Here is a 24,072-nt window from a genome sequence, read left to right as displayed (position 1 = left end):
GGTCCGGGCTCCCCGCCTCTCCTCCGCCGCCAATCCGAGCGGAGAGAGGGCGGCGCGGCGCGCACCGGTTGTCCAATGAGGGAGCAGAGATGCGTTTGGCGGGTCGGTCGGTGGCGGGAGTTCGGTAGCGCTCCGCCGGTCCGCGGGCTCTTGGCCATGCTGTGCCGCGCGCTGCTCCGCCGCGCCGCCGGGCACCGTGAGTATTGCCCGCACCGCAGTTGGGAACGGGATGTGCGGCACCCGGGCCCTTCGCCTCCCGGATCGCAGAGTCCGGTGCAGTCACGGTCCGCTTGTCTCGTTTCAGGTCAGTCTTCACCGCTTCCCCTGCAGCATCTCTTGGACGGCTATAAGTGCAGCCGGGAAGATGATCACCTCTCCTACGGAGAAATCGGAATGCCCGTCCCTCCCTTCGGCTGCAGCTTTTCTGCAGGTACGGCCACATGCTGGAATGCCGCGGTGTGTGGGTCCCTCTGTAAACTCGTTTCTATTGAATGTTTCAAGATCCGTTGGCAGGGTTCGGTGTTAGTGTGTAACAGGGAATGTGTGCCTCCACGTCCTACATGTTGGGTCTTGGAGACCTTTAGGGCAGAACTCTGGTGTGCTGTATTCTGGTTATGCTATGGGGTTATTACAGAATCACAGACTGTCCCAAATTGCAAAGGACCCATAAGAATCATCGAGTCCAAGCACTGGTTCCATGCGGGACCACCCAACAATCAGACTGTAAATGCCTTTCTCCAAGGCAGCTTTCTGCTCCTCCATCTCAAATCCAAGGAAAGCACTTGGAAAACATCCAAGGGGATAGGTCATAAAGATGGAGGAAATGCTGTTGAAAGAGAGCACTGTCTTAGAAGTTGCTCCTCGACCCACTCTATTTCCCATCCACAGCAGTTTCAGAATGGAGTGTCTAGAAATAAATGCTTGGCAATATTTCTGCGTTTTGAGAGTGGAAATCGCTGTGTAAATGCTATTTTATTTTCTACAGCTATCAATTTGATGTGCGCCCCACTTAAAGTGCCTGTACTCCCCTCACAAAGGGAAGAAGGCACATCTGTGGATCAGCCTTGTAACAGACATTTCAAATTTCTTTACAGCCCCAAATTTTGAGCACGTATTGGCAGTTGCAAATGAAGAAGGATTTGTCAGACTGTATGATACTGAAGCTCAAAATACCACCAAACTGATCTCTAAAGGTAAGTATTATATGATCTTCATTTGAAGTGACAAGTATAGAATGTGGTGGAACCAAAGAAAACTTTATGCAGGCTGTTTAAACTTAATCTGGGAAGTACTTGCATCTTTTCATACTTTGCAGAGTCCTGTTTACAAAGCAGCCATGTGAGTATGCTCTTACAAAAGCAATGGGAGATGAATGGTTGTATGTTTGCTATGCCTGAGGGAAGCTGCTAACAAGTAACCTATTTTCAGCTTCTGGTATCTGATGTTCATTAGCCTCCTGCAAAATACTGTGGTGCTGAACTGAACACGTGCACTGAACTAATTTTGGCTTTTGTTCTCTTGTCAGAATGGCAGGCTCACTCAAATGCTGTGTTTGACCTTGCCTGGGTACCTGGAGAGCACAGGATTGTAAGAAGCCTTTTCCTATCTAAGTTTATTCTTAATGCTTTGGCAATGGTGTGCAGAATATGATGAAAGCTTTTTATTTTTTCCTCTGAAGGTCACTGCTTCAGGAGATCAGACAGCCAAGGTGTGGGACGTGAGAGCTGGGGAGATGCTTGGCATATGCAAAGGTCACCAGTGTAGCCTCAAGTCAGTTGCTTTTTCTAGGTTTGAGAAAGGTAAATTGGTGTTCCCTCTCGTCTTTTTTTTTTCCTTCTTCTTTCCCACTACCACTTCTATCCTCATGGGGCTAAAAAAGGGCTTTGGAATCTGTTGGTTGCACATAGCACAGGTGGGCTGAGCAGCGACCTAACCAACGTTGTAAACTTGCAGTGATCTGATGATGTCTGCACATCTCTGATCTTAGGCAATTTTAAGACATAGCATTGAAGTCACTTGGACCTTACTTACAAATATAAATCTGGAAATACTCTTTGAAAGCAATTTTTTCCTATGATTGCACTAAGGAAAGACCATAAGGAAACTAGTCAGAAAGCACCAAAGGCCTGATAATTGTAGTTCTAGGGGTATATAGATGGCATTGTGCTGGATTCAGTTTCTCAACTTTTGGGCTCTTTCTTTCTCAGCTGTTTTCTGTACTGGAGGCAGAGATGGAAACATTATGGTTTGGGACACCAGATGCAACAAGAAAGGTAATTGAACTTTCAAATATGTGTTAATAAAGCTCCATAGCTCGTATAGAAATAGTACTCCAATGTACTTATTGGAGTAATGCTTTTGATTACAGCATAGGCAATACTTTGGTAAGAAGATTATCAGGTAATCAGGGACTGCCTTAGTACAGTGAGACTACGGAATAGCTAGAATATGTTAGACACGTTTTTTCACTTTGCAGTTCTCTCAGTCTGGCAGCTTGATGTCTATGTTGCCCTGATAATACCCTGTGTATTGTTAAAGAGATAAGGCAGTACAAAACACATCATTGTGTAGGACAGCACTGAGACGGGTTGGGTGAGAGCCATTGGTGGTGGGGGGGAGGTAATCAAAGCTGTAAAGTTTCCTACCAGCATAGGAAAGAGCAAAGGAGATTGTGAGTCCTGGGAGTAACTGAAGGTGTTGTGGGAACTCCTAAGTGCAGAGTGATTGTTCTACTCTTCTGCTTCACGGAGCTTCTCCCTCACCAGTCAGCTCATGCCCTCGTACTTCTCAGTTTCCTGCCACCAGCAGTTTTTTGGAATGTGTTCTCCTAATTTTTGTACACAAGTAGCAGTTGATGTTTTCAGAATACATTACTGATTTTCAAAGCTTGTCTCAGCTGCTTTTTTGGGATTTAGTCCAAGCTGCTGCCTGTTACGTGAAAATGGTGGCAAAATTAAATAGGCGTAGAAACTAACAATTTACATGTATTTGTCTTTCAGATGGATTTTACAGGCAGGTGAATCAAATCAGCGGAGCACACAACGTGGTTGACAAGCAGACTCCTTCCAAGCTGAGGAAGAAGAGGCAGAACCTGAGAGGACTTGCTCCCTTGGTGGTAGGTGCCAGGAAGACAGGCAGAACTGAGGCCTCTGCTCTGAGGACAGTGTTATGCATGGTGGCCTTCCTAAGTAATTGCAGTGAGAAATATTTGGCTTGAATTCTGTAAACACTCCAATTTGTCTTTGCAGAGCTAGGTTTTTGTGTCATGGTCACTTGCTCTGGCTAATTTTAGACATTGTTGTCTAATAACTCACATGCTATCAGAGCCGTCTGTGTAAATCCCATGCGAAAACACATCTTTTTTTTTCCAGAGAGAAAAGGAGTGGCTACAATTTCTGTTTTCGAAGGGAGAGAAGGAAGGGCTCCATTTTTTTTTTTTCTTTTCTTTCCCTTCTTACATCCTCCACATTACACCTTCCAAATGTGACCACATAAACAACAGCCTCTCCTGAATAAGATCTCCTATTTCATCTATTAAACTCTCCGATGGAACTCTCTTATCTCTGACCTGTAAGGTGTAATCTTATGCTGACCACTTCCTGTAGGTCCTTTAGTCACACTGCTAAGCAGGGTTAAAGGATTATTGTCTCCTAAATGGAATCTGGTATTCCACCTTCTCCTGCCTGCAGTGAGCAGCTTGCTGGAGAACACAAAGCAAACTCTGGCAGGAGGGAGCCCAGAAAGCTCAGGCTAATTCTAGAGCAAAACTCAGTCTGGCCTATGGCCAAGAGAAGTGTAGATTGGCTGAGAGGTGGTGTCCTCGATATTCACTTGACCTTCAATTTAGCAGCAAGACTGTGCTGACTTTGAAATGAAACAAAGTTCTTTTTCCTCTCCTCAAGGATTTCCAGCAGAGTGTAACTGTGGTGCTGCTTCAAGACGAGCATACTCTTATCTCTGCAGGAGCTGTTGATGGGTAAGGAAGGAAGAAGTCTGCTTTTCTGTGTGACACAGAAAGGCTGGGAGATTTTTTTTCTAAGATCACAGTGGCTCACAAAGCTACAATTATTACATAGCTTGCTCCAAAAGTAATGCCTCCTGTTCGTTTCCATAAAAACTATAACAGATACGTAGAGCACAGTCACACTATTTCATAGAGCAAATTCTCAGCTACAAAACACTACTTTCCAACGTAGTCACCACCATTAGCTATGCGTTCTTCCCAGTGATGAACAGGATCCTGCATGCTGTGCCCATCTGCACCAAATATCTGCACCAATAGAGGTGACCTCTATTGCTGTTGCCACTGCTGAAACATACTTCTTACTGCCTCAATCTGCTCACATCCACCATTTGGACTCCAACCTCCTCCTCTGATATCATGGGCCAACATAATAAATAGAATGCATTACTTTTGGGGCAGCCCTAGTATTAGGTAGAGTTAACGAACTTGCTGCCTGCTTGCATTGCCAAAGATGAATAGTGCTTTCCTTTCTTACTCAAGATTGCTGTGCTGGAACAAATTCTGCCTAAATAGTAAATATTCATTTTAGTGTCATTAGCTATGGGGCAGTATGAGAACAGTTCCCATCATCTCTTTTTGTTTTCATGGACCTGTTGGATGGCAAGTAAGCAGACTATTGTTAGACAAGGAGCTGCTTTGGGATGCAAGAGGAAGATTGGGGCCTTAAATTTGTGCACGTGTGCTTGAGAAAATGTTGTGTCGAGTTACAAAGGATGTATTCTTTTAGATGCCAGATCTGTTGCAGCAACTTGGAGCTCGGGAAAATGTCTTGCTGTTTAGCACAGAGATTAGTCTCTCAGGCCTTGATTATAGCAGGTTTCATTGTGGCCAGAGCCTTTCTGAGACACGTAATACTGACTCTCCATCCAATGCTCCTAGAGAGCAAGAGAAACTTCAAAGAGCTTCATTTTAAAAAACAGAATATAAAGGCATCTTTGTTATGTCCTTTTACTAGTTGAGGAAAGTTGGCTTGTGGGCTTGTGTTTTGTGTTACACAAAACAATTGTTAGTTACACAAAACAATGCTGCTTCCTCATCCATGCTCAGCAGAACAATTGTGCTGTCAGCACATCTCTGCTCTATTCTCGCTCCATTGTGCCATCACTGGGCATTCCTTATTAATGAGCAACCTGTCTTTCTGTGCATTTAGAAGGCTCTGTCTGCACTGCAAAAGAAGGTTTGACTTTTGGCAAGCTGTAGACACCTATGCTCATATATTTCAGTGTGATCAAAGTGTGGGACTTGCGCAAGAACTATACTGCTTACCGGCAGGATCCTGTGCCTTTCAAGTCTTTTTTCTATCCTGGCACCAGCACTCGCAAACTTGGTAAGTTATTGGATGGTTCAACTCTATTTGCACTGTATCTTGCAAAAACAACAGAAAGGGTGGGGTTTTACATCATAGTCTTTGAGAGCAGAGCAATACTTGAAACCGTTTGGTATAAAAACGGTACTGTTGCTGTTCGTATTGCTCTTACTTTGTAGCTGGCACCTTACAGTACAACACAGTAATTGTTCGTGACTTGTCTAATAACCATCTTGATGTAGTAATGGTCAGTATTAGTCCCAAGAACATGAGGGAAATCTTCAAAGAGCTGACTGTGAAATAACTTGCCAATAGGGAAAGATTCTGCTTTAACCTAAATCATCAGCAAATCAGTAGATGGTGTAAGCCATCAACACCAACCAACATGAAGATTTGTGTGTATTTTTAACCTCTGCTTCTACAATTGGATGTTCCTGATATCCACTCAAAACTATCAAATAAGTTGTTTGCCTGCTCTGAAGTTGAGAGTTCTCTCTGAATAGCACTCTGAATCCTCATGAGAAAATGTCAATGTAGTGCTAAAAACTTTTGTTCTCCAGCAAGTGTTCCGGCAAACAAGTGATCTTTCCAATGACAATCTCCTGTGTGACAGAGATTCTTTCCAAATTTCCCTCTCTTGACATTTTTTTGACAATGCCTGTTTTCCAAAATGTTTTGGTGGAGTTATTTATTGGGAATAACTTCTCTCTTTGTCTCTAGGATATTCTAGTCTGGTGTTGGATTCCACTGGTGCTAATCTGTTTGCTAACTGCACTGATGACAGTATCTACATGTTCAACATGACAAGTTTAAAGACCTTTCCAGGTAAGAATGATATCTGAGGAAATAATCTGTAAAAATAATACTGCATACGGTTATGCTTAACTGTTACTGCATAACTCAGAAATAAGGTTTCTGAGTTCATCCACAGGAATAGGTATCTACTAAAATCAAGCAGCTGGCTTGCAATAGCACTGTATGGGCATGGACCCCTGCTTCAAACTTGGTCTTGATCAGCAGGGAAAAGAGCACTGTAAGAGCTGCGAGCAATGTGTTGGCATAGATGCAAATAGCTTGCTCCCAGCCCTAGGTGCTCACAGTACTTGCTGGAACCCTGGTGGAGCAGTTTTGCCAGGCAGCTCAGAGATGAGGACTATGTTATGGACTGATAAGTGGCATTGCTAATGAGATATTACAGAGCATAGAAAGACAAGTTTCACTGCCTGCTTGTAGCAGTTTTGAATCTTTCACTCTGCTCTCTTAGGATTTTAGCTCTGAATCAGAGCTAAAGAGGGATCGCCTCTTAGACTATACTCAGACATTTTAAGTGTCTGTTAAATTTAATTTTTATGGCAGTTTCAGGGAGAAAGCGTCCACAGCAAGTTGTGGAGATGCTTTGTCTTTTTCCAGCTTTTTAGATTCCTTCAGCTCCGTGTCTGTGACCTTTACATCAACAAGATGGTTTGCAGACTTTGGTGCACTAAAACTTCTTTGTCATAGGCCAATGGCTGCTTCTCAGAAAGCAGCCAATCTTATTAAATGCATTCCAGACAGACATATGATTTAGTTTCCATTGCCTTTTCTCAGTCTTCCAGTTAATTGAAATTAAATGAACAATGTGTTCTTCTGTATGCTCTTCAGAAAAGCAGTCAGTTGAGTGGAGATGCTGCCAAAGTGGAGAAGTAGTGCAAATATTATATATTAATAGGTCAGTTGTTGATTTAAACCCTGTGTGCTGCTGCTGAGATGTGGAAATACTCCCCTGGTCTGTCCCTCTTCAAAAGGAAGGTTGCAAAGATGGGCAAGAGTCTGGAGGGCAAGGTGCATGAGGAGTGGCTGGGGCCCCTGAGTTTGCTCAGCCTAGAGCAGAGGAGCTGAGGGGGAGGCCAAATGGCGGCTAAAGGCTCCTCACAAGAAGTGGAGAGCAGTGCAGAGCTCTGCTCTGTGTGACAGCGACAGGGCCTGAGGGAATGTCATGGAGCTGTGTCAGGGGAGGGGCAGCTGGGGGTTAGAGATAGGGTCTGCACCAGAGGGCAGTGGGCACAGAACAGGCTGCCCAGGGCAGTGGGCAACGGCCCCGAGCTGCAGGAATTCAGGAGGCATTTGGACAACACTCTCAAACATAAGATCTGATTTCTGGATGTTCTTGTATGGAGCTGAGAGTCGGACTTGATGATTGTTATGGATCCCTTCCAACTTGGGATATTCTATGATTTCCAAGAACAGTTTCTCTCTGAGGTCCAGGCCACCCTGCCACCTATTTCTACATTTAGCTGTCATCTTCTGTTGACTAGTGTCAACAAGTTAGCAAATAAAACCTGGACAGAAACCTCAGTTTATCAAGCCCCATGAAAAGCTCAGGACTTTTGGGGAACTGGCAGGGGACCAGTGAGCTGGCCCTCCTGCAGAGGGCAGCACGGGCCTATGGCTGGGGTGAGCTGCTGGGATAACGCTGGGCCTCCTGACTCCCTGGGCTTGGACCCAGATGGCAGCTGCTCCAATCTAATGTCGGTTAGACAGCAGCGTTAGTTGGAAGAGGGCCGTGAGGAAATCCTTCAGTAATAGGATTTGCCTGTAACCACTGCGAGGAAAGAGCTGCAGGTTAAAATCAAAGTACATTGTGAGGTCTCACAAAGTTTCAAAGAAAGCCAAAGGCAACCATGTGTTCTCCAGTCTGTGGGTCGCCTTTGTTAAAATCACGATGGAAAAGAGACTCAAAGTCGTTGAACCGACTGCTAACTGCTCATGGAGCCTACAGTATTCCCGGTGTCCCTGCTTCTAGGTGCTTTGTGCCAGGGCTGGCCAAGGGCGTGCCAGCCCCACGTGGTGCTAAATCGGGAAAGTTGCCCTTTCCACCCTGATAAGAAGGCTGGGTGTAGCGTGGCCAAGTGCTCCAGATGCACGTTCAGCTCCTGCATTGGCCATTGACTCTTCCGGTGCTTGCAATAGGAAAGCAGGAGCTATTTGGAGGCTTGAGGTGAAGTGTTACTGGGACATTAAATATAGATGATTGACGAGTGTAGCTGACATGGAATACGTTTGGCTGACAAAGAGGCTGGCAGCAGGGGAAAGGAGTAGGCTTGGTTTCTTCAGTGGAAGCTTTCTGTGCAACTGTCTTTGTTAACACACTGGGACTGGCTGGTGGCAGTGGGAAGAACAGCAAAGGGTAGCCCAAGTGATGTCTTGGCCTGGTTATGATACGAGTGGAGCTGAAGCTTTAATAAACCTAGCACATCTTAATAATGCTGTGAAGAGAACCTTCTGGGTAAACCTACTTCGTGTAGGGAGATGCAAAGGGCTCCTATTGAGTGATGCCTCCTGCTGCCTGCCAGCTGGAGCTCCCAGCCCTGTAGCAAGGAAGCAGTACAACCGCTTTCTCTAGAATATACATGGCTAGGCAGGAAAAGCCTGTCAGATCAGCTCTGCTTATGCAACCAACTCCCACAGCTGTGTGTTGAGTGCTGTTTTTATTTTTTTATGTGTGTTTTTCTCACAGTGGCAGTTTTCAGCGGACACCAGAATTCTACCTTTTACATCAAATCCAGTATTAGCCCAGATGACCAGTTCCTGGTTAGTGGCTCGAGTGACTGCAACGCATACATCTGGAAGGTGAGACATTTGGGAGAAACCCAAGTGTGTAGTCTCAGGCTGGCTGCCCAGATCTGCTCAGCTCTTTGGTTTCATTTGCTTTTCATGTTCACACAGGGCACTCCCAGCCTTCACTCCTGCTTAGTGCAGTGCGGGGTTGGATCCTGGCATGTTGTGCCCAGAGTGTGCTGTCAAGGCTAGATCTATTGAATGTAAGATAGAGCTAACCTCCTGCCATCAATATGTCTCTCATCACTGCTGGTTATTGCAAGTTGCTGATCTTAATCTGGTTTTAATGGACAGTACAATCTTTTGATCCTGTTGATTTAGGTGGCTATGGCAAGTAGACAGTACTTGATTCATATTTAGTAATGGAGTATGTTAGAAAAAACTTAAATTTTAAGTATTTAAGGGGCACTCTCTTCCTCCTCCCTTTTTCTAGCTCTTGTTTCAGACTAACTTTTTTTCATACTAAATTTACAGTAGTTAAAGCCTTTGTATTACAGCAAGAGCTCAGCCAGAGCCTTCAGCAAAATTCCGAAGCACTGTCTGACAGCTGAGAGGCTTAGTCACTTGGCATCTTGCACTGATGTGTAGGAAATGCAAATGTCACAAAGTTAAAAGCAGGGACCTCAGAATAAGGCATGCTTCAAGTTCTGTTCTGCATAGTCTACAGCCATTCGACAATAAAGTGAACTTCTTATCTCAAGTAGAATAAACAGAAGTCACAGGTGACTGCTTATTTCAGGTTTGGGGCAATTCCAGAAAATGCTGATTTGGTTATTCCTTTCATGATGCATTTGAAAATACAATACAAAGCTCTGAGGGCAGTGAGTCTCCCTACTCTGATCATGGTTTGAGCATGTAGTCCCTTTGTTTCTGAGAACACTTCATGTAAGCAGCTAGGTTGCTTACCCAGAAGGAGCAGAGTGCAGCAACATGGGCCAGTCCCACGTCAGGCAGGGTAATTTTAGCCTTTCTCACTTCAGTGTGAGTTCAGCAAAAATACCTATGCAAACTTGGGCTGCGCATTCTGCACTCACGTGTTTTGGCACTTTTGTGGAAAGCAGGCTGGAACTGGGTCAAGAGCATTCAAGGACACTGTACCATCTCAAAGTTTAAGCAAATACATTTAAATGCTTTTGCTTCATATGAATTGTCTATTTCTATCATGTGTGGGTGACAGATCATATTGAATATTTATTAAGTAAATCATCAGATAATCACTTTTAATTCTATAGTCATGTTAGGAAGTGGGACTTTCAGCAAAACTCCGTCTATTTTTCTGATCTGCCATATTCAAAACCTTCTTAATTTGTTTTAAATGTTGGCAGATTTTAGTGACACTGGAACACATGTACATTCTCTGGGATGAGGATTTACTATGCACTGAAAATACGTGCTTAGATATTTCACAAGCAATGAGCAGGAAATGTTGGAAAGAACTCAAAGAAGAGTGCTAACTTTCCATATCCAGAGAAGCATGAAAGGCAGACCAAGTCCTTGCTGAAGAAAGAAAAACAAAACTAGACATTGTCTACCCAGATTATTTCTTTGAGGAACTTTGTAAGCAAAGCCAATTTGCACTTGGGTCAGCAATTCCCAAGGAATACTGTGGCTAGAAGGTATTGCTGACGAGGATACTGTTTCTGTCTGCTTTGACATATAACATCACTTTCAGACAATAAAAGCTCACTTTATTATGTTGGTTGTTTTAATTACTAGTCTGTTGATTAATGAACTGGCTCTTAAACAACTCTAAGACTGTAAAAGCCTGGGAGCAGAGAAGTTATTCTCTGTAAAATGGTACCTAAATGAGCTACGTCCCTGGTAATTAAAACAAGCTTTATAGACTTGGACTTCCATAGTTCCATTATCCTCTGAATCCTCTCACGATCCTCTTAGAATCATAGAATCTCTTATTGCAGAAGCCTCCATTCCTTAGAAAGCAAGGCTAAAAATGAAAGTTTCTGGATTCTAAATACTTTGACATCCCAAGGACATAAGGAAATGCAAAGGTCTTCCTAATGCATTTTTTTTCTAGCACCCAACGATGGGTGGTGTCATTTAGCCTCCTCCTCCCTCATGTTCTAATGAACACACCATCCTTTGGTTCACAAAATGGTAAGTTGGGTGTAACTGGTTTAATTTATACTAATGCAGTGTAACATCAACTTAGCCCAGCTGGAGGAATTCTTTTCCTCTGCTTTCCTTTCAGCAGTCAGTGACTACTAAACTGTTATGTGTACAGTGCAACACTGCTATTACATATAAACAAAGATGTTCTCTGCACCTCTGTCACTTATTCCCTAAATAGGGAGTTTCTATGACATTACATATTTTGTCAGAGACGGGAATGCTCTGAACAAGGCAGTTAGTGGATATTTAATCAGTGATTGCCTTTGCAATACCAGGAAAAAGAAAACCAGTTATGAAGAGTCTGTTTATATCAGAACAAGCTGAAAATGCAGAAGCTGAATATTCAATTACGGTTATGCAGGTTGTTGTAGGAGGGGTTCCACAAGAAAACACATCTGTGTAAATCAGAAGCCTTCTCTGATGTTTTGCATCTCTCTTTGAAACCTGTATGTAACGTCTATTCCTTTTCCCACACAGTAAAGGATCTGTTCATTCACTTAGTCATGTATGCAAATCCCCCTTATAAATCCCCCATATAATGTCACGTTGAAAATGGTGACTCATAGATCTGGAACGGATTCTCTGCTGAAAGCATGCTTAACTTGGATATAATCTGCGTGCATGTGCGTGTGTGTTTGTATTTTCTTCCGTGTGCTACCTAATGCTTGAGCTTCAGTTGTATCTGTCACTTACACAAGCTGTAATTGAAGAGTAATACTAAGAATAAAGATTAACAATAATAATGAAAAAGATTTCTATGAAGGGTAAAAGAGAAAAGGACCCAAGTTTAATGAGCACGTGCGCTTGAGGGAACTTTTTAATCAACTCTTAGAGGTTTTCTGGCTCATTTGATTGGCAGCCACCAGTTCTGAAGTCAGTAAGTATTCATATATTGGGCTTTGTTGTTCTTTTTTATTTTTAAACCATTTATTTTAGGGTTGTTTTTAAAATAGCAGCTGAATATATTTACCTATCCTCATTCAGAATGTGATCTTCCCAAACTTTTAAGCATCTTACCTAGTAAAGACAGAGATACCACTTCACACAGTGTGCTGTGCAGACAGCTCTGGCAGAAATCCCATGTGCAGCAGGAATTAAAGAAGTGTTTCCAGGCAAGTCAGTGCATCTCATTGCTGATCAGCTGTTTCACCTTTAGCAGTAGAATGTGAACTGATCCTTAGAGCCCTGTAAGTCCTTGTCTCTCAGAAGAAATTGCCAACAGTATGCAATGTGGGGATGTGTTCTGTGGAAGAAGGAGTGTTAGGATATCTCTGGTAGTCCATGAAGTGCTGAAGTGAAACTATGGACTTGATCTACATGGGCTACCGAACAGCTGTCATGGAGTAACCATCCTTATTAACACCATCCCTTTGAAAGTGTTCCTTTGCTTTGAGGCATTCAGTGTTACAGAGAATCTTGCCTTTGCACAGCTGCAGAGCTGTGGTGTCTCCCAAGAGGGTATGACCTCTCTAGGCAGCCAGTGCCAGAAAGAAGTCCTTGAAGTTAGGAATAGGGATGGAGGTCTGGGTTTGCCTCTCAACTGCAATGGACTGTGACTGTATGCAGCAGGCAATTGGATTTATCATTTGTGGCACTGAGGGACATGGTTTAGTGGGCATGGTGGTAATGGGTTGATGGTTAGACTGGATGATCTTTGTGATCTTTTCCAACCTTAGTATGATTCTGTGATCTGTCTTGTATGCCTCACAGGTGGATTGTGAAGGTCTCTCTTAGTGGTGTGTGGTCTTCTGATTTTGTACTTATTTTTCTATGGAATTTCAAAGGTTTCTGAACCCAGCCTGCCTCCAAGGATCCTTGTTGGCCACTCTCAAGAGGTTACCTCCATTGCTTGGTGTCCTTCAGACTTCACTAAGGTTTGTTTTCTGGAAAACTTTCTTCACTGTGAAGCAATAGATGTGCTATGACAACATTTGCTTTTCAAAATTACAGCAATATTAGTTTATTTGGGAGGAAGTTTTTAGTTAATAATTTCCAAACATGCTCATATTTTTAGGGCAGCGAACCAAACTTGTTACATGAATATATCAGAACTTCTTTATTATTCTTTAATGATTTGGGCTATTTGATAAACATAGCAAATTGTAAATGAACAAAGACTTATGATTAGAGCTTGTCTTACTACCTGTGAGAGGCAAAGTTGTGAAACCATTTCATCGAATCTTTCAAAAGCCAAAAGCTTGCTTTGTGGTTCCATATGTAGCTGACCACTGATACGTCTACCAGTCTGGTACAGAGTGGTGAGGAGCATGGCCTTCAAAAATCATGTAGACTCTTCCTTCATGACTGTTCTTATACTCAGAACTGTTTTCCTAACAAATATTTGCATATACACCCAAAAATTAATAGTGAAATTGTCAGTAATAATACTCCAAGTATCATTAGAAGGAAGGGAATTGCAGGAAGATGCTGGTTTAAATGATTGATCTAGATCAAAATGAGAAGTAATCCTAATTAATCCTAAACAGTGCCCTAATAATAGTTCCTTGCACTTCCGTGTTATTAAGCAAATCGGACACTTTGCCCAGCTTTCACTGCACCACCAGGTCTTCAGAAAAGCTTTACACAAGGTGGGAGAGTGGGAGTCTTGCAGGCAAACAAGGATAATTGTTTTAGCTATGTAAGATGCACAATAGTATGTGAATTGGCATTTTAGATAAAATCTGTTGTCTGTGTGACCTAAAATCCTGATCGTGGTTTGGAAATGCAGACCAATACAGCCTTTAAAATCTATACTAACACAGATAAAAATTAGTTAGTCACAGTACAGATCATGAGGTGTGAAGAAATTGAAGATACTGTGCTAAGGAAGGTCAAGAAGCTGCTTTGAATGATTTGAAAGTCCGAGTTGCTTTCTGTGAGCGTAATACTGATGTCACAGAGGTCACAGTAGAGGTACTTTCCTATCCAAGATTACTGTGTAGTTCAGCCACAGCATTTCCTTCTTGCTGTTGATTCCCATGTGAGTCACCAGATAACCTGTCCAAAGAGAGCTGTACAAGAGTAGATTAGATGCTGCTACTTGTTTGAAATAGATTGCACGGATCATTTTGGAACACGTGAAGTCACAGCAGGAATCTAGGCGAATGTTTCCAGCAGGGTTGGTTTCTCTGCCAGATACTGCTGACATCTGAGTCTGTAGAGATAGCGCCTAAGGCTAATGCAACAGCCTTCCAATGTCACCTTCTCTATGCGTTGCGAAAGTTTGTCCCCAGGCAGAAAAAGTCCTGAATAACAGGCAGACAGAGATGCAGGTGCAAGAAGCAGCATGGCTACTTTTAGCTACTGAGCAATGGAAATTGTAAAACATGCACTGGCCCTTCCTGAGCAGGCTGTCCTCTGCTATAGAGCTGTACAAGGCATATGGTTACTAGTGACTGGGATTTCCCTAGAAGATTTGATTTCCCCTTCAAAGCAAACATTTGTTTGTGGTACAGTAGTGGAATAGAGTAGAATGGTGGTATAGTAGTTGAATAGTTGGGTTATTCTGTTTCTTTAGTGGGCAAATCTTGTATCCTCCTCAACCAGATTTCGCCCTGCGTACATGTTGACATGTTGTGCTGGGTGTAGCTGTCCTAACTCATTTGGCCTGTGACCCATAAGAATGTGCCTTGGCCATTCCCCAAATGCATTTTTATTGTAGATTGCCACATGCTCTGATGACAACACCGTAAGGATCTGGCGCCTACAACGTTGTCCTGAGGAGGAAAAGTCAGTGTCCAACAGAGCCAAGTTGGTGGGCTGGGTCACACAGAAGAAATCAGAAGAACAAGGTGGAGCAGGTAAGGCCCCTGTGATATCTTGCTCTGCAGCATGGCTTCTGAAATTTGGCTGCTCACCAGCGAAATCCTTTGGCTTGTCCTAGTCTTCTATTTTTTCAGGTTAGGCCATAGTTCATAAAGCCAGCCAAACACTTCTACTTGTAAATACTTCTACTGCCACCAAGATGAGCTGGCTGAAATAGCTTACAGTATGCTGAAGTCTGCATGACCAGCTTGCAAAGTAAATATTTATTAATATAACTTGTCAGGCAGCCAGGTCTTCAATGGGCATCAGCAGTGTTTGGTAATTGAACGGCCAAAGGACATGTCATGTGTGCATGGACTTCTTCAGCCAGTGGAGCTGGAAGCCAGAATCACCTGCTTCACAGTTGCATTCTTACAGCTCCAGCTAAAAATGATTTGATTGTTAGCTGTAGCAGCAAATCGTATTTTTTTCATATCAAATGGTAACTGAGAGAAGTAAGATCATGTTCTTTTTCCAGTTTCATATTTTACCCTGTAAAGGGCTGATGGCACAGCATGGGAACTCTGAATTTTTTCCTCCTGCCCAGTTGTTAAACTGTGGACAGCATTCTTTGCTGTTGCTATTAATTTTACGTCTCATTGTAACTGACTGTCCATGCAGACAAATGGCAGTTAGTGCAAGTACTTCAAAAATGCGTGAAGACAATCACAATGTGATCTTAATGTTCCAAAGTTGATCAATCGTCCATCAGTTAAGAGGCATTACTTTTCTACAAAGCCTAGGTGATCAGACAAACCATCCAGCATGTTCTCACAGCTGGCAGGCACATCTCGGCTCTGCCACACTCAGGAATGTCTAAGGTTGGTTGAGATCGTGATAATACCTCTAAAGAACTGCCAGCAAGAAAATTCAGCTAGATGTCTGTAGTGAAGCCCTGGTTGTGAATTGCTGCTGCTCTCTGGAACAGGAGCAGCTCACTGGGCAGTACCCCAGAAAAAAGAAAGGAATCCTGTATTGTAGTGTTACTTTGACTTTCCTGAAACTTGCATTTTGTTACAGTAGGGTAGGTGAGAGGTGAATAACCCTGACAAAGAGAAATAAGAAGAGCTTCTCTGTAGTGTGGCTTTGAAACTTGTAATACAATAGCTTTCCAGCAGCTGTTGATGTGAGTTCCTCTGTTCTACCTATCTTTTCTAGCCACTCTCTGAATGAATTTCAATTTGGCTAACACAAATAAAGGCTGAAGGTCTCCAAATCCCACTAATTGGATAATATTACATCTAACCTTTTGCCAGTAACAGTCTTGCAGGAAGTTTGCAAGACAATAGCAGGGAGAGTGCCAGCTCTGCTCTGTAGGTGGTATATGGTTTGTGTGTGTATTCACATTGCTTCAGACGGGCTGAGAAGTACACTTTGTGTATTAATTTCTGCAAAAGAGAAGTAAATGTGAGTCTAGCATAGAAGTCTGAAATCTAAAGTGATTTGTATGCTGAAACTTTACAAGTCAGCTTCAGCAATTATAGTAAAAAAATAGCTTATTTCTCCTGGTTCTTCATGCATTAAAGCGACACAGGAGGGAAAAGGAAGTACACAGACACTGCAAACACAACAGCAGGCTTCCTGCTGACCTTGGCTCTTGAACACAAAGCACGTGCTGTTAGAATATAGGAGTTATCTGCAGAGACTGATTCAGAACTGACAACTAAGTTGTATTTCAGACCTGCTGGGATGACATCTAGGTAGTTTCCCACCCATTTGTGTGAAATGAATTGTGAGGCTGAGGATGTGCATTAACTGTTGACCTATATTATGAAGTATAGGAAGCAGAATTTCCTTTTCCTTGGAAACTGATTCTGTGGTTTCCCTAATTTGCAGTACTTTCTCTATGCTTTTGTGTAACCAAATTTCTGGGGCAGGCTTGTGCATGGAAAATTCATGACTCTTAAATCTGGAGATTCATAATACCATTCTAGAAAATTTGCAGCAGAGAAGGTGGGAAATATCTGCATTGGTGTTATGCAGTTTGACTGCAGATATTTACAGTATGCAGAAGCATGCAATGCTACGTGGAGTGGCAGCATGAAGGGAAACAACTTGAGACTGGCTCAGCAGAAGCCTGAATAATGTATGCAGTTACAAAAAAGCTTCACGTTCATCTTCCTTCTCTTAAGTTTGGGGGTGTAACTAGTTTGTATTTTGCCCCTCCAGCTCTCATAACAGCCCTGTTATCCAGGGTCTCCACAGTGTAGCTTTCACACTGGTGTGGGATTTTAGAGTGCTCAAACCCAGCTGGTCATGCCACATTTCTGCTGTACGGATTTGTAGATGGTCATTACAGAATGAGAACTGCTGAGCTTGCTTCTTTTCTTCTACCTCTAGGAGCTTAATTTTGAAAATGCATTGGGTTCCCCAACTGAGATATTATTGTTCTGTAACTGCTCATTAAAGTGAAGATTAAGAGACTCAATCTTGGCAGTGATTTTCTCTTAGTCCAAGTTGAAATAAGTTATTATGAAGTAGCACATTTTGTCTGGACAGGAGCCTTTAATTCTCTTTGTGCTTTAAGGTGATTTGTAGTGGGATCCATTAATATGGTGTCATATTCCTTTTTCTCTCATACACCAGCCCTTTATTTTAAAGGGCTAGATAATGTAAAAAAAGGAAGGATCAAAAGAGGCTTATTATGGCATCAAAGAGTCATGTAGGTGTTCACTTGACATGTTATTTGTGAGACAGCCCAATATCCTAAAGAAAATGGCAGGTTATTCACACTAGATTTCTCATTGTCCTAATGAAGTACTTTACAGCAGCTAATGTTGAAAATTAGGAGTTCAGATTAAGCCTTTGGAAAACAGAAAACGGTCAGAGCTCTTGTGCTCAGGAGTGGAAATGCTTAGAGTAATTAATATGCTATCCTACTTAATTGCATCACCCCAAGTTAGATGAATGAGAAAGTAGGCATCTAAGAGACCTGTTGATGTGTCTCTGTTGGAGGGTCGCATAAATAAAACAATTTTCTAATATTGCTGCAGACTGAGGTCTTTGCTATGTATGATTCCCACTGTTACTGTTAAGGTCCTCCATGAGGTCTTAGGTGTAAAGCTACCTACAACTACTGTTTTAATAAGCTAGGTTTTCAGAAGGTTCTGCTTTAAAAGAAGGGGATTTTAACAGCTTGACTAGTGAGCTCAAATGCTGTTGTGACGTATTTGTCTGGGGATCATTTGTTTTAAAGAAGTCCAGTGACAGATTTTTATTTTAGTGGGAATTTAAATCCTTGCTGGGGAGGTGAAGAATTTCTCACATATCATTGGGTGTGGTAAATAACTACCATCTTTGTCCTAATATAGCACTGCAGAAAATACTCCATCAAAAAGACAAGAAGGTGAAAGTATATATTTTCCCATTCTCATTTTTTTTTAATCTTAAAAAATTGCAATTATTAACACTTGACTAGGAGCATTGTTCATATGGTATGGCATTGCAGAATAAAGCTTTCCTGGTGTAATTAGCTATCGGACCTGCTTACGGTACGTTTGTCCCTTCTTTCAATCATGAAATTGTTAAAGATTGGGCAGATCGGCTGACCAGCTGCAGATAGAGAGCCAGCCTTGTTTTCATGCAGCTTCCCAAAACAGAGCTGTCTGGACTGAGCTATTGCAAAGCTGCCAGCAAGGCTAGATAACTTAGAAGATTCAGTATCTGTTTTTTCTATCCATTAGTCCCTCAACTGCAGCTTAAGTAAGAGATCTAGTCATAGAACAAATAAAAGTCAGACATTAAACCAGTGTACAGTGTTATACTTAGCCAAGTGATACAGGATTCTAAGGAGGACTTGTATCAGTTTAACTGATAAAAGAAACATTCATGCAATCTAATTCAGCAAGGTATATCTGAGAATCGAGGCCAGCACTGAATTAATCTCCTAGCTGGGACAGGTATTTATGAAAGGGCTGTCTTTAATCTGCTGCTTTGTGTTCCTCATTAGACTGCTTATTTTTGCTCCATTAGGACGTTCAGCCAGCTCACAGAATACTCCTGCCAAGGCTTTCTCAGTGGGCAACCCATGTGCTTCCTCGCCACGTCCAGCTGCCTGTGCTCCCAGTTATTCTGGAGACCTTCCTCTTTCTACAAATACTCCAACAGTCTCTCTCAAAACTCAAATGGCCACAGTCTGTACACCAGCAAAGCTGAGTGGAGCCAGCCCACGTGCTTCTCCCAAACTGGTGCCTTCCTCCAAAATGTCCATTAAACACTGGATTGCCAGGACTCCATGCTCTTCCCCAGAAGTAGGAAAAAAGACACCTTCTCCTAGAAAAGCCCTGGCAGAAGTCACACAAAGTCTCTTGGAAACATCTAGCACTCCTAAAGCACAATACTCACAGGCTGAAAAGCGTGCCAAGAGAAGGCTGGATTGCAGCAAGGAAGATGAAGCGGGGCAGAAGTGTCTGCAGGCCTGTAGCTGTGTGACTGAACTGGACCGTGTGGCTAAGAAGTCCAAGCTAAATTTATGTCACTTGGCTGCAGGCCAAAGAGCTTGTGATGAGGGCTCTCTAAGTCTGGCTGACTTGGATAATGAAGACTCGAGCCACAGCCCAGAAGAGCTTTCTTTTCCTGGAAGCCTTGTTAATCCATCCGGCACTCAAACTCCCCCTCTTGTTTTGCAGTCTCCCTGTGAGAGAGACTCAGATGTAGTAGATAAAGAGAATAGTTCACCAGAAAGAAAAAACTGGCTGTCTGCTCTGGGAGAGAAGCTACGGACTGGCAAAGCTGGCAGCCCCCCATCATCTCACAACTCCAGCACAAAACGTCAAGAGGCTGCGGTAGTGACCACCTCACCAAAAACTGTAAGTAGGATAATCAGGGACAGAGGTAATGAAAGAAGTTATCTCTAGCTATCAGTGTCCCCTTTCTACACATGGTCAGATCTCTCTTACTCGAACATTTGGAGAATTGTCTGTTCTCTTTGATTATGGACAAGAGAGATGATTTCTCACCTAATCTAGGTATATTAATGCTGCAATATACTAATCCCCTCCATGCAGGAGGAGAATTCTTAAGATGGTCTTGTACCTCCTTTGAAAAGGACTTAGAGCACACAGGAACTAAGAAATCTTCATAGTTCCCAGCTGGATGTTTGAAGGATATGGCTGTCTTCTGAAATACAGCTCTTCTCTGAGAAGCACAATAATGACAGTACCTTTCCTGGCAGATCTATTGTTCAGCATCACATCTGCATGTTTATATTACTGAAAAGTCGCTTTAGCATTGGAAGAAAGAGTTAAATTTTATTCTAGCCCAAGCAGCAAAACAGTTTTTTAGTCATGTTAAAACCAAGAGTTAAATAATGCCTCCAGTTCTGTCTACTGAAAACTAACAGAAAACAAAGGAATCATAGAGGAGTCAGAGGGTGGGATTTGACCTACATAATCTGAGTTTTGATATACAAGAAACCTGTCACTGAGCTCATCCTAGGATCTGAATGATAAGCTCATAAAGCAGCTATAAAAGTTGGCACAAGGACTTGAGGATTTAACACACATTCTGAGAAATTGCATATTTAAAAAACAAACTAAACTCTGAAACTGGGCTCTAGGTCCTAAAGCATCTTTGACTGAATATTTCAGTATTTTCCAAGTAAATTTCCAATTGTCATAATTTTATTATACTTTCAAGTGAATATTTGATACTAGAAGCTGTTCCATGTTTAAGCCTTATTTTGCTGAAATATCTCATATCTCCTTCAGCACTTCTACAAGGTGTTAATTGTGCAAACCACCACACCTTGGGTTAGAGCAATTGAACTCTTCATCTTGTAGTGGTACCAAGAAAACCTGCAAGTGCTTGTGGTTTATGGTGTACCTGCTTAAACAGAAGACTAAGATTTGTCCCAGAGAGTGATTACCATACAAAAATTATCTCTCCCACATAGTATATTCTTGCTCAAATTTTGGAAAGCCAGTGGCCTCTGTTATGCCTGAAGCTTGTCAAGCGCCCAGCAGCACTCCTTGGTCCATTGCATTTCGGAGATCCACGGCCCTGATATCTGTGGTAGGGAAGGTAGAGCTGCAGTCAAACAAACCCAGTTTTTAGACATTGTTTTCTGTAGGTAGTAAGCTTCTTATCTGTGACAGAAACAGATTACAGTAAAGAATCTTTCATTTACTATCTTATTTAAGAAGCAAAACAAACTGGAGCAGCGATGGAGGGGAGACTTTAAGAATTATGCAGCACACAAACTGTTAACTCAGAAACATTTCTTGTTGGTTTTGTTTTTTTTGTAGGCTGTAACCACTTCAGTTTCCATGAGGAAGATCTGCACATACTTCCACAGAAAGCCACAGAATTGACTGAAGTAGTGTGCGGCTGTTGCACCTGATGATGTTGGATGTTGACACTGTGGTATTGAGACCAGATTTAGCACAGCTGACAGAGCAATATGCCAGCATTACATAGTTTGTTGTTGGACACTGGTAAACTTCTGTTTTAAAGCCTATTAAAACTTGAAATCATCAGAGCATAGAAGATTAGTATGATACGTAGAGACTCCTGCTCTTGTATTCATGTCAGTTAATGGATCATTTTGATAGAGAAAACAGTATTTTTTACACGACAACTGTTATAAAGAGAGCAACTGCATATTGCTGACAGGCACATGAAGCTTATCCTTCAATGTTACTAGTCTGCCATTGAAACTTTCTTTATTTAAGAATACTGTGTGAGGCATTGTGCCCTCCAGAAAAACAAATGTTGCATGTCCAGAAGTCCATTCCGGAGGAAGAGCTGAACTACTTTGTGCTGAATGGCATTTCCAGTTAGTCCTCTTCCTACAGCACCAACTACTCAATTCCAGCAAGGAGGTTTTGAATGTATAAATACAAAAGAATTTTAAATGCCCTTGTGTCCATCTCCATTCAATGGCACAACTGGTGATAATAGTCTAAAAGAAGAGAGGGTATAATCGAGTACTTAATGCCTTTACTTTTCTTGCCGTTGCTTTCTTTTTCAAAGGCTGAAAACTTCAGTTATTACCAACATAGTTGGCTTTTAGACCATCAGCATTAGAGCTGTAGAGGCCAACAGCTTGTCACTTCTCTGAAATAAAATATTGGCAAGGTGTGTTACAAAAATTATTGCCAAACAGCATTCCATAACAACTGGTTGCTCAGTGACTTCTTACAGATTCAGCCTGAAGCAAAGGCATTAATAACTGCTTGTAAAATACCTTTATGACACTTTTATAATACGGTATTTATTAAATAATAGCTTGTAAATGGGGGGCCACTTCACATTTTAGAAAGCACTTCACAAAGTTTACAGATTAATATTTTACGTGCTTTGCCATCACTGGTACTGGTAGAACAAGATCACTAGCTGAAATAAGTTCACTGGCCTGCTGGCTGATGATACTGATTCCAAGGTCATTGTTTCCACAAGGGTAGCTTGTAGAAGATCTGTATCTTAGTTTTGAGCATTTACTCTGTCTTTTGGTATGATGGTTTCTATAAACTTAAAAAATAAATAAAAAACTACAATCCCAATTAAGTCTTTTTACTGCAAAAGTGCTGAGGTATTTAAAGGGGATGTGTTCCAACTAACCCATGTTTTCTGACTGAAGTTTTCCCACCTACTTTACTTTACTGCATTGAAAAGTGCAGTAGCTGAAAGGATTTAGATGCTGGTTTGTTTTATTTGCTGTGGATTGTATTTTCAAGGAAATAAATGACATGAAAGAAACTGGCTTTTGTAAAAGTTCTCTCACAGCTACAAAGCAAAAGTAAATGGATAAAAAAAAAAACAAACACTAGTCATCATCAAGCTACAGCTTTTAGTAGGAGCACTTGGTATGTATAAGGACCAGGAAAACTTTCTCTTGTTTACTAAATTACAAGCCTTTACTGTATGAGCTTTGAAGAGATGTTATTAAGTTAGAAGAAAGCAGGAAAAAGAGTGTAATTCTTTGGACACTTTTTTATAGTTCTTAATTCAAAAAAAATGGTTTTTAAACAGATTATCTGAATAAATAATAACCTGAGTAAAACAAGAATAAAAAATTCTGTTAGTTTAATATTAACATACTTTGTGTAGATGAAAATAGCAAAGAAATATAACAAAGGCAACCTAGGAGGTTTGCGATTTAATTCTGTCTTAATTACAATTAATCAGAGAAAGTGTTTAGCTTGCCTACAGCCAGTTTTCTGTGCAGGATTTTTCTATTCAGCTTGTAAATAACTTGTTGCAGAATAAGCAGATGTGGACCCTCTCAAAGTATTTGAGTGTTTTGTCAGCCATTTCAACAGCAATAGGTTTTATGTTCTGCCATACCTTTCACAATATTTTCCTCTGGCATGAAAGTTCTACACCCAAAATGTTACCTCTTGTATATTGTAAACAGCTGCCTAGTGATGATTTACGTTGATGGTGTACCTCTTAAATGAATAATCTTAACTGGGAATGTGAGATTTTTTCCTTTTAAATACCTGTTTAGTGGAGCAATTTGTTTTGTGGACCATCAGCTGTAATTTCTTTCACCTTAAGCTGTTGCCAGCCTGTTTCAGAGCCAAAAGAAGTAAAATAACTGAAGTTTACATTCTTCTGTGTCAAAGTGCCTTGATCTCAATGTGATAAAATAATAACTGCAGGAGCACAGAAGAAGAATCATATGTACAAATCACATTTCAAGTGATTTAAGGTAAGCAGTGCTCTGCCTGAGACACTTGTCAAACTAAGTATCAAGGGCTATGAGCTGTTGTTTTGAGCTAGCAAGCCATATCTCTAAATTATCTTTCTGAAAGTTTGATAAAAAATTCATGGTTGAGAGGGGTCTCCCAAACCTTATATATATGAAGGTCTCATCTTGCATCTTGCAGGTTTTTCCAGGGACTAAAAAATACAGCAAGATTATGACAGGAAGACCTATTACCCCAGGCTAGTGCAGGTAGTTAGACTTAGATATGCATAACAAAGTTCAAATACCCTGTTAGATTAACTTCAACATAACATCTTTAACTCTGCTTAAGTTACAGCATTTCTTAGTTCACTCTTGGGTTGAAGACTATGGGTCCATTACATACAGGTCCATTACATCTGTACATAAATTATTCTAGAAGTGAAATACTCACTGTGAAAAGGTTCTGATTTGCATTTTGAATTTGTTTATCTTTCAGTTATTAGCTCAGACTATTTTATTTATTTATTTCATTTAGGATAAAGATATTTCTGCTACTACAAGCCTTTCATCCAGTTTGTT

At 41.6% G+C, this 24,072-nt stretch overlaps 1 protein-coding gene across 1 annotated transcript; it reads left to right on the top strand.

The window, feature by feature from the left end:
- Nucleotides 1–45: 45 nt before the first annotated feature.
- DTL (denticleless E3 ubiquitin protein ligase adapter) lies at nucleotides 46–22,559 on the top strand. Its single transcript, XM_010706720.4, has 15 exons — nucleotides 46–196; nucleotides 305–430; nucleotides 1,095–1,193; nucleotides 1,526–1,587; nucleotides 1,679–1,799; nucleotides 2,208–2,273; nucleotides 3,000–3,115; nucleotides 3,903–3,976; nucleotides 5,248–5,351; nucleotides 6,051–6,155; nucleotides 8,827–8,939; nucleotides 12,842–12,931; nucleotides 14,719–14,857; nucleotides 18,834–19,669; nucleotides 21,107–22,559. Exons 1-15 carry the CDS (start codon nucleotides 76–78, stop codon nucleotides 21,170–21,172), a joined length of 2,238 nt encoding a protein of 745 aa, XP_010705022.2. The 5' UTR covers nucleotides 46–75; the 3' UTR covers nucleotides 21,173–22,559.
- The last annotated feature ends 1,513 nt before the right edge of the window (nucleotides 22,560–24,072 follow it).

This window comes from Meleagris gallopavo, chromosome 2 (genome assembly GCF_905368555.1).
Source record: "Meleagris gallopavo chromosome 2, MGAL_WU_HG_1.1, whole genome shotgun sequence".
Taxonomy (NCBI): Eukaryota; Metazoa; Chordata; class Aves; order Galliformes; family Phasianidae; genus Meleagris; species Meleagris gallopavo.
The sequence above is the reverse complement of the archived record's forward strand: the minus strand, read 5'-3'. Positions and strand labels throughout refer to the sequence as shown.

What these genes read in the sequence shown, in the direction of transcription:
- DTL (XM_010706720.4), top strand. Translation starts at nt 76, where the DNA reads ATGAGGGAGCAGAGATGCGTTTGGCGGGTCGGTCGGTGGCGGGAGTTC. An exon ending in CCGCCGCGCCGCCGGGCACC is followed by an intron (nt 197 to 304) that starts GTGAGTATTGCC and finishes GTCTCGTTTCAG; the next exon opens with GTCAGTCTTCACCGCTTCCC. An exon ending in GAGGACTTGCTCCCTTGGTG is followed by an intron (nt 3,116 to 3,902) that starts GTAGGTGCCAGG and finishes CCTCTCCTCAAG; the next exon opens with GATTTCCAGCAGAGTGTAAC.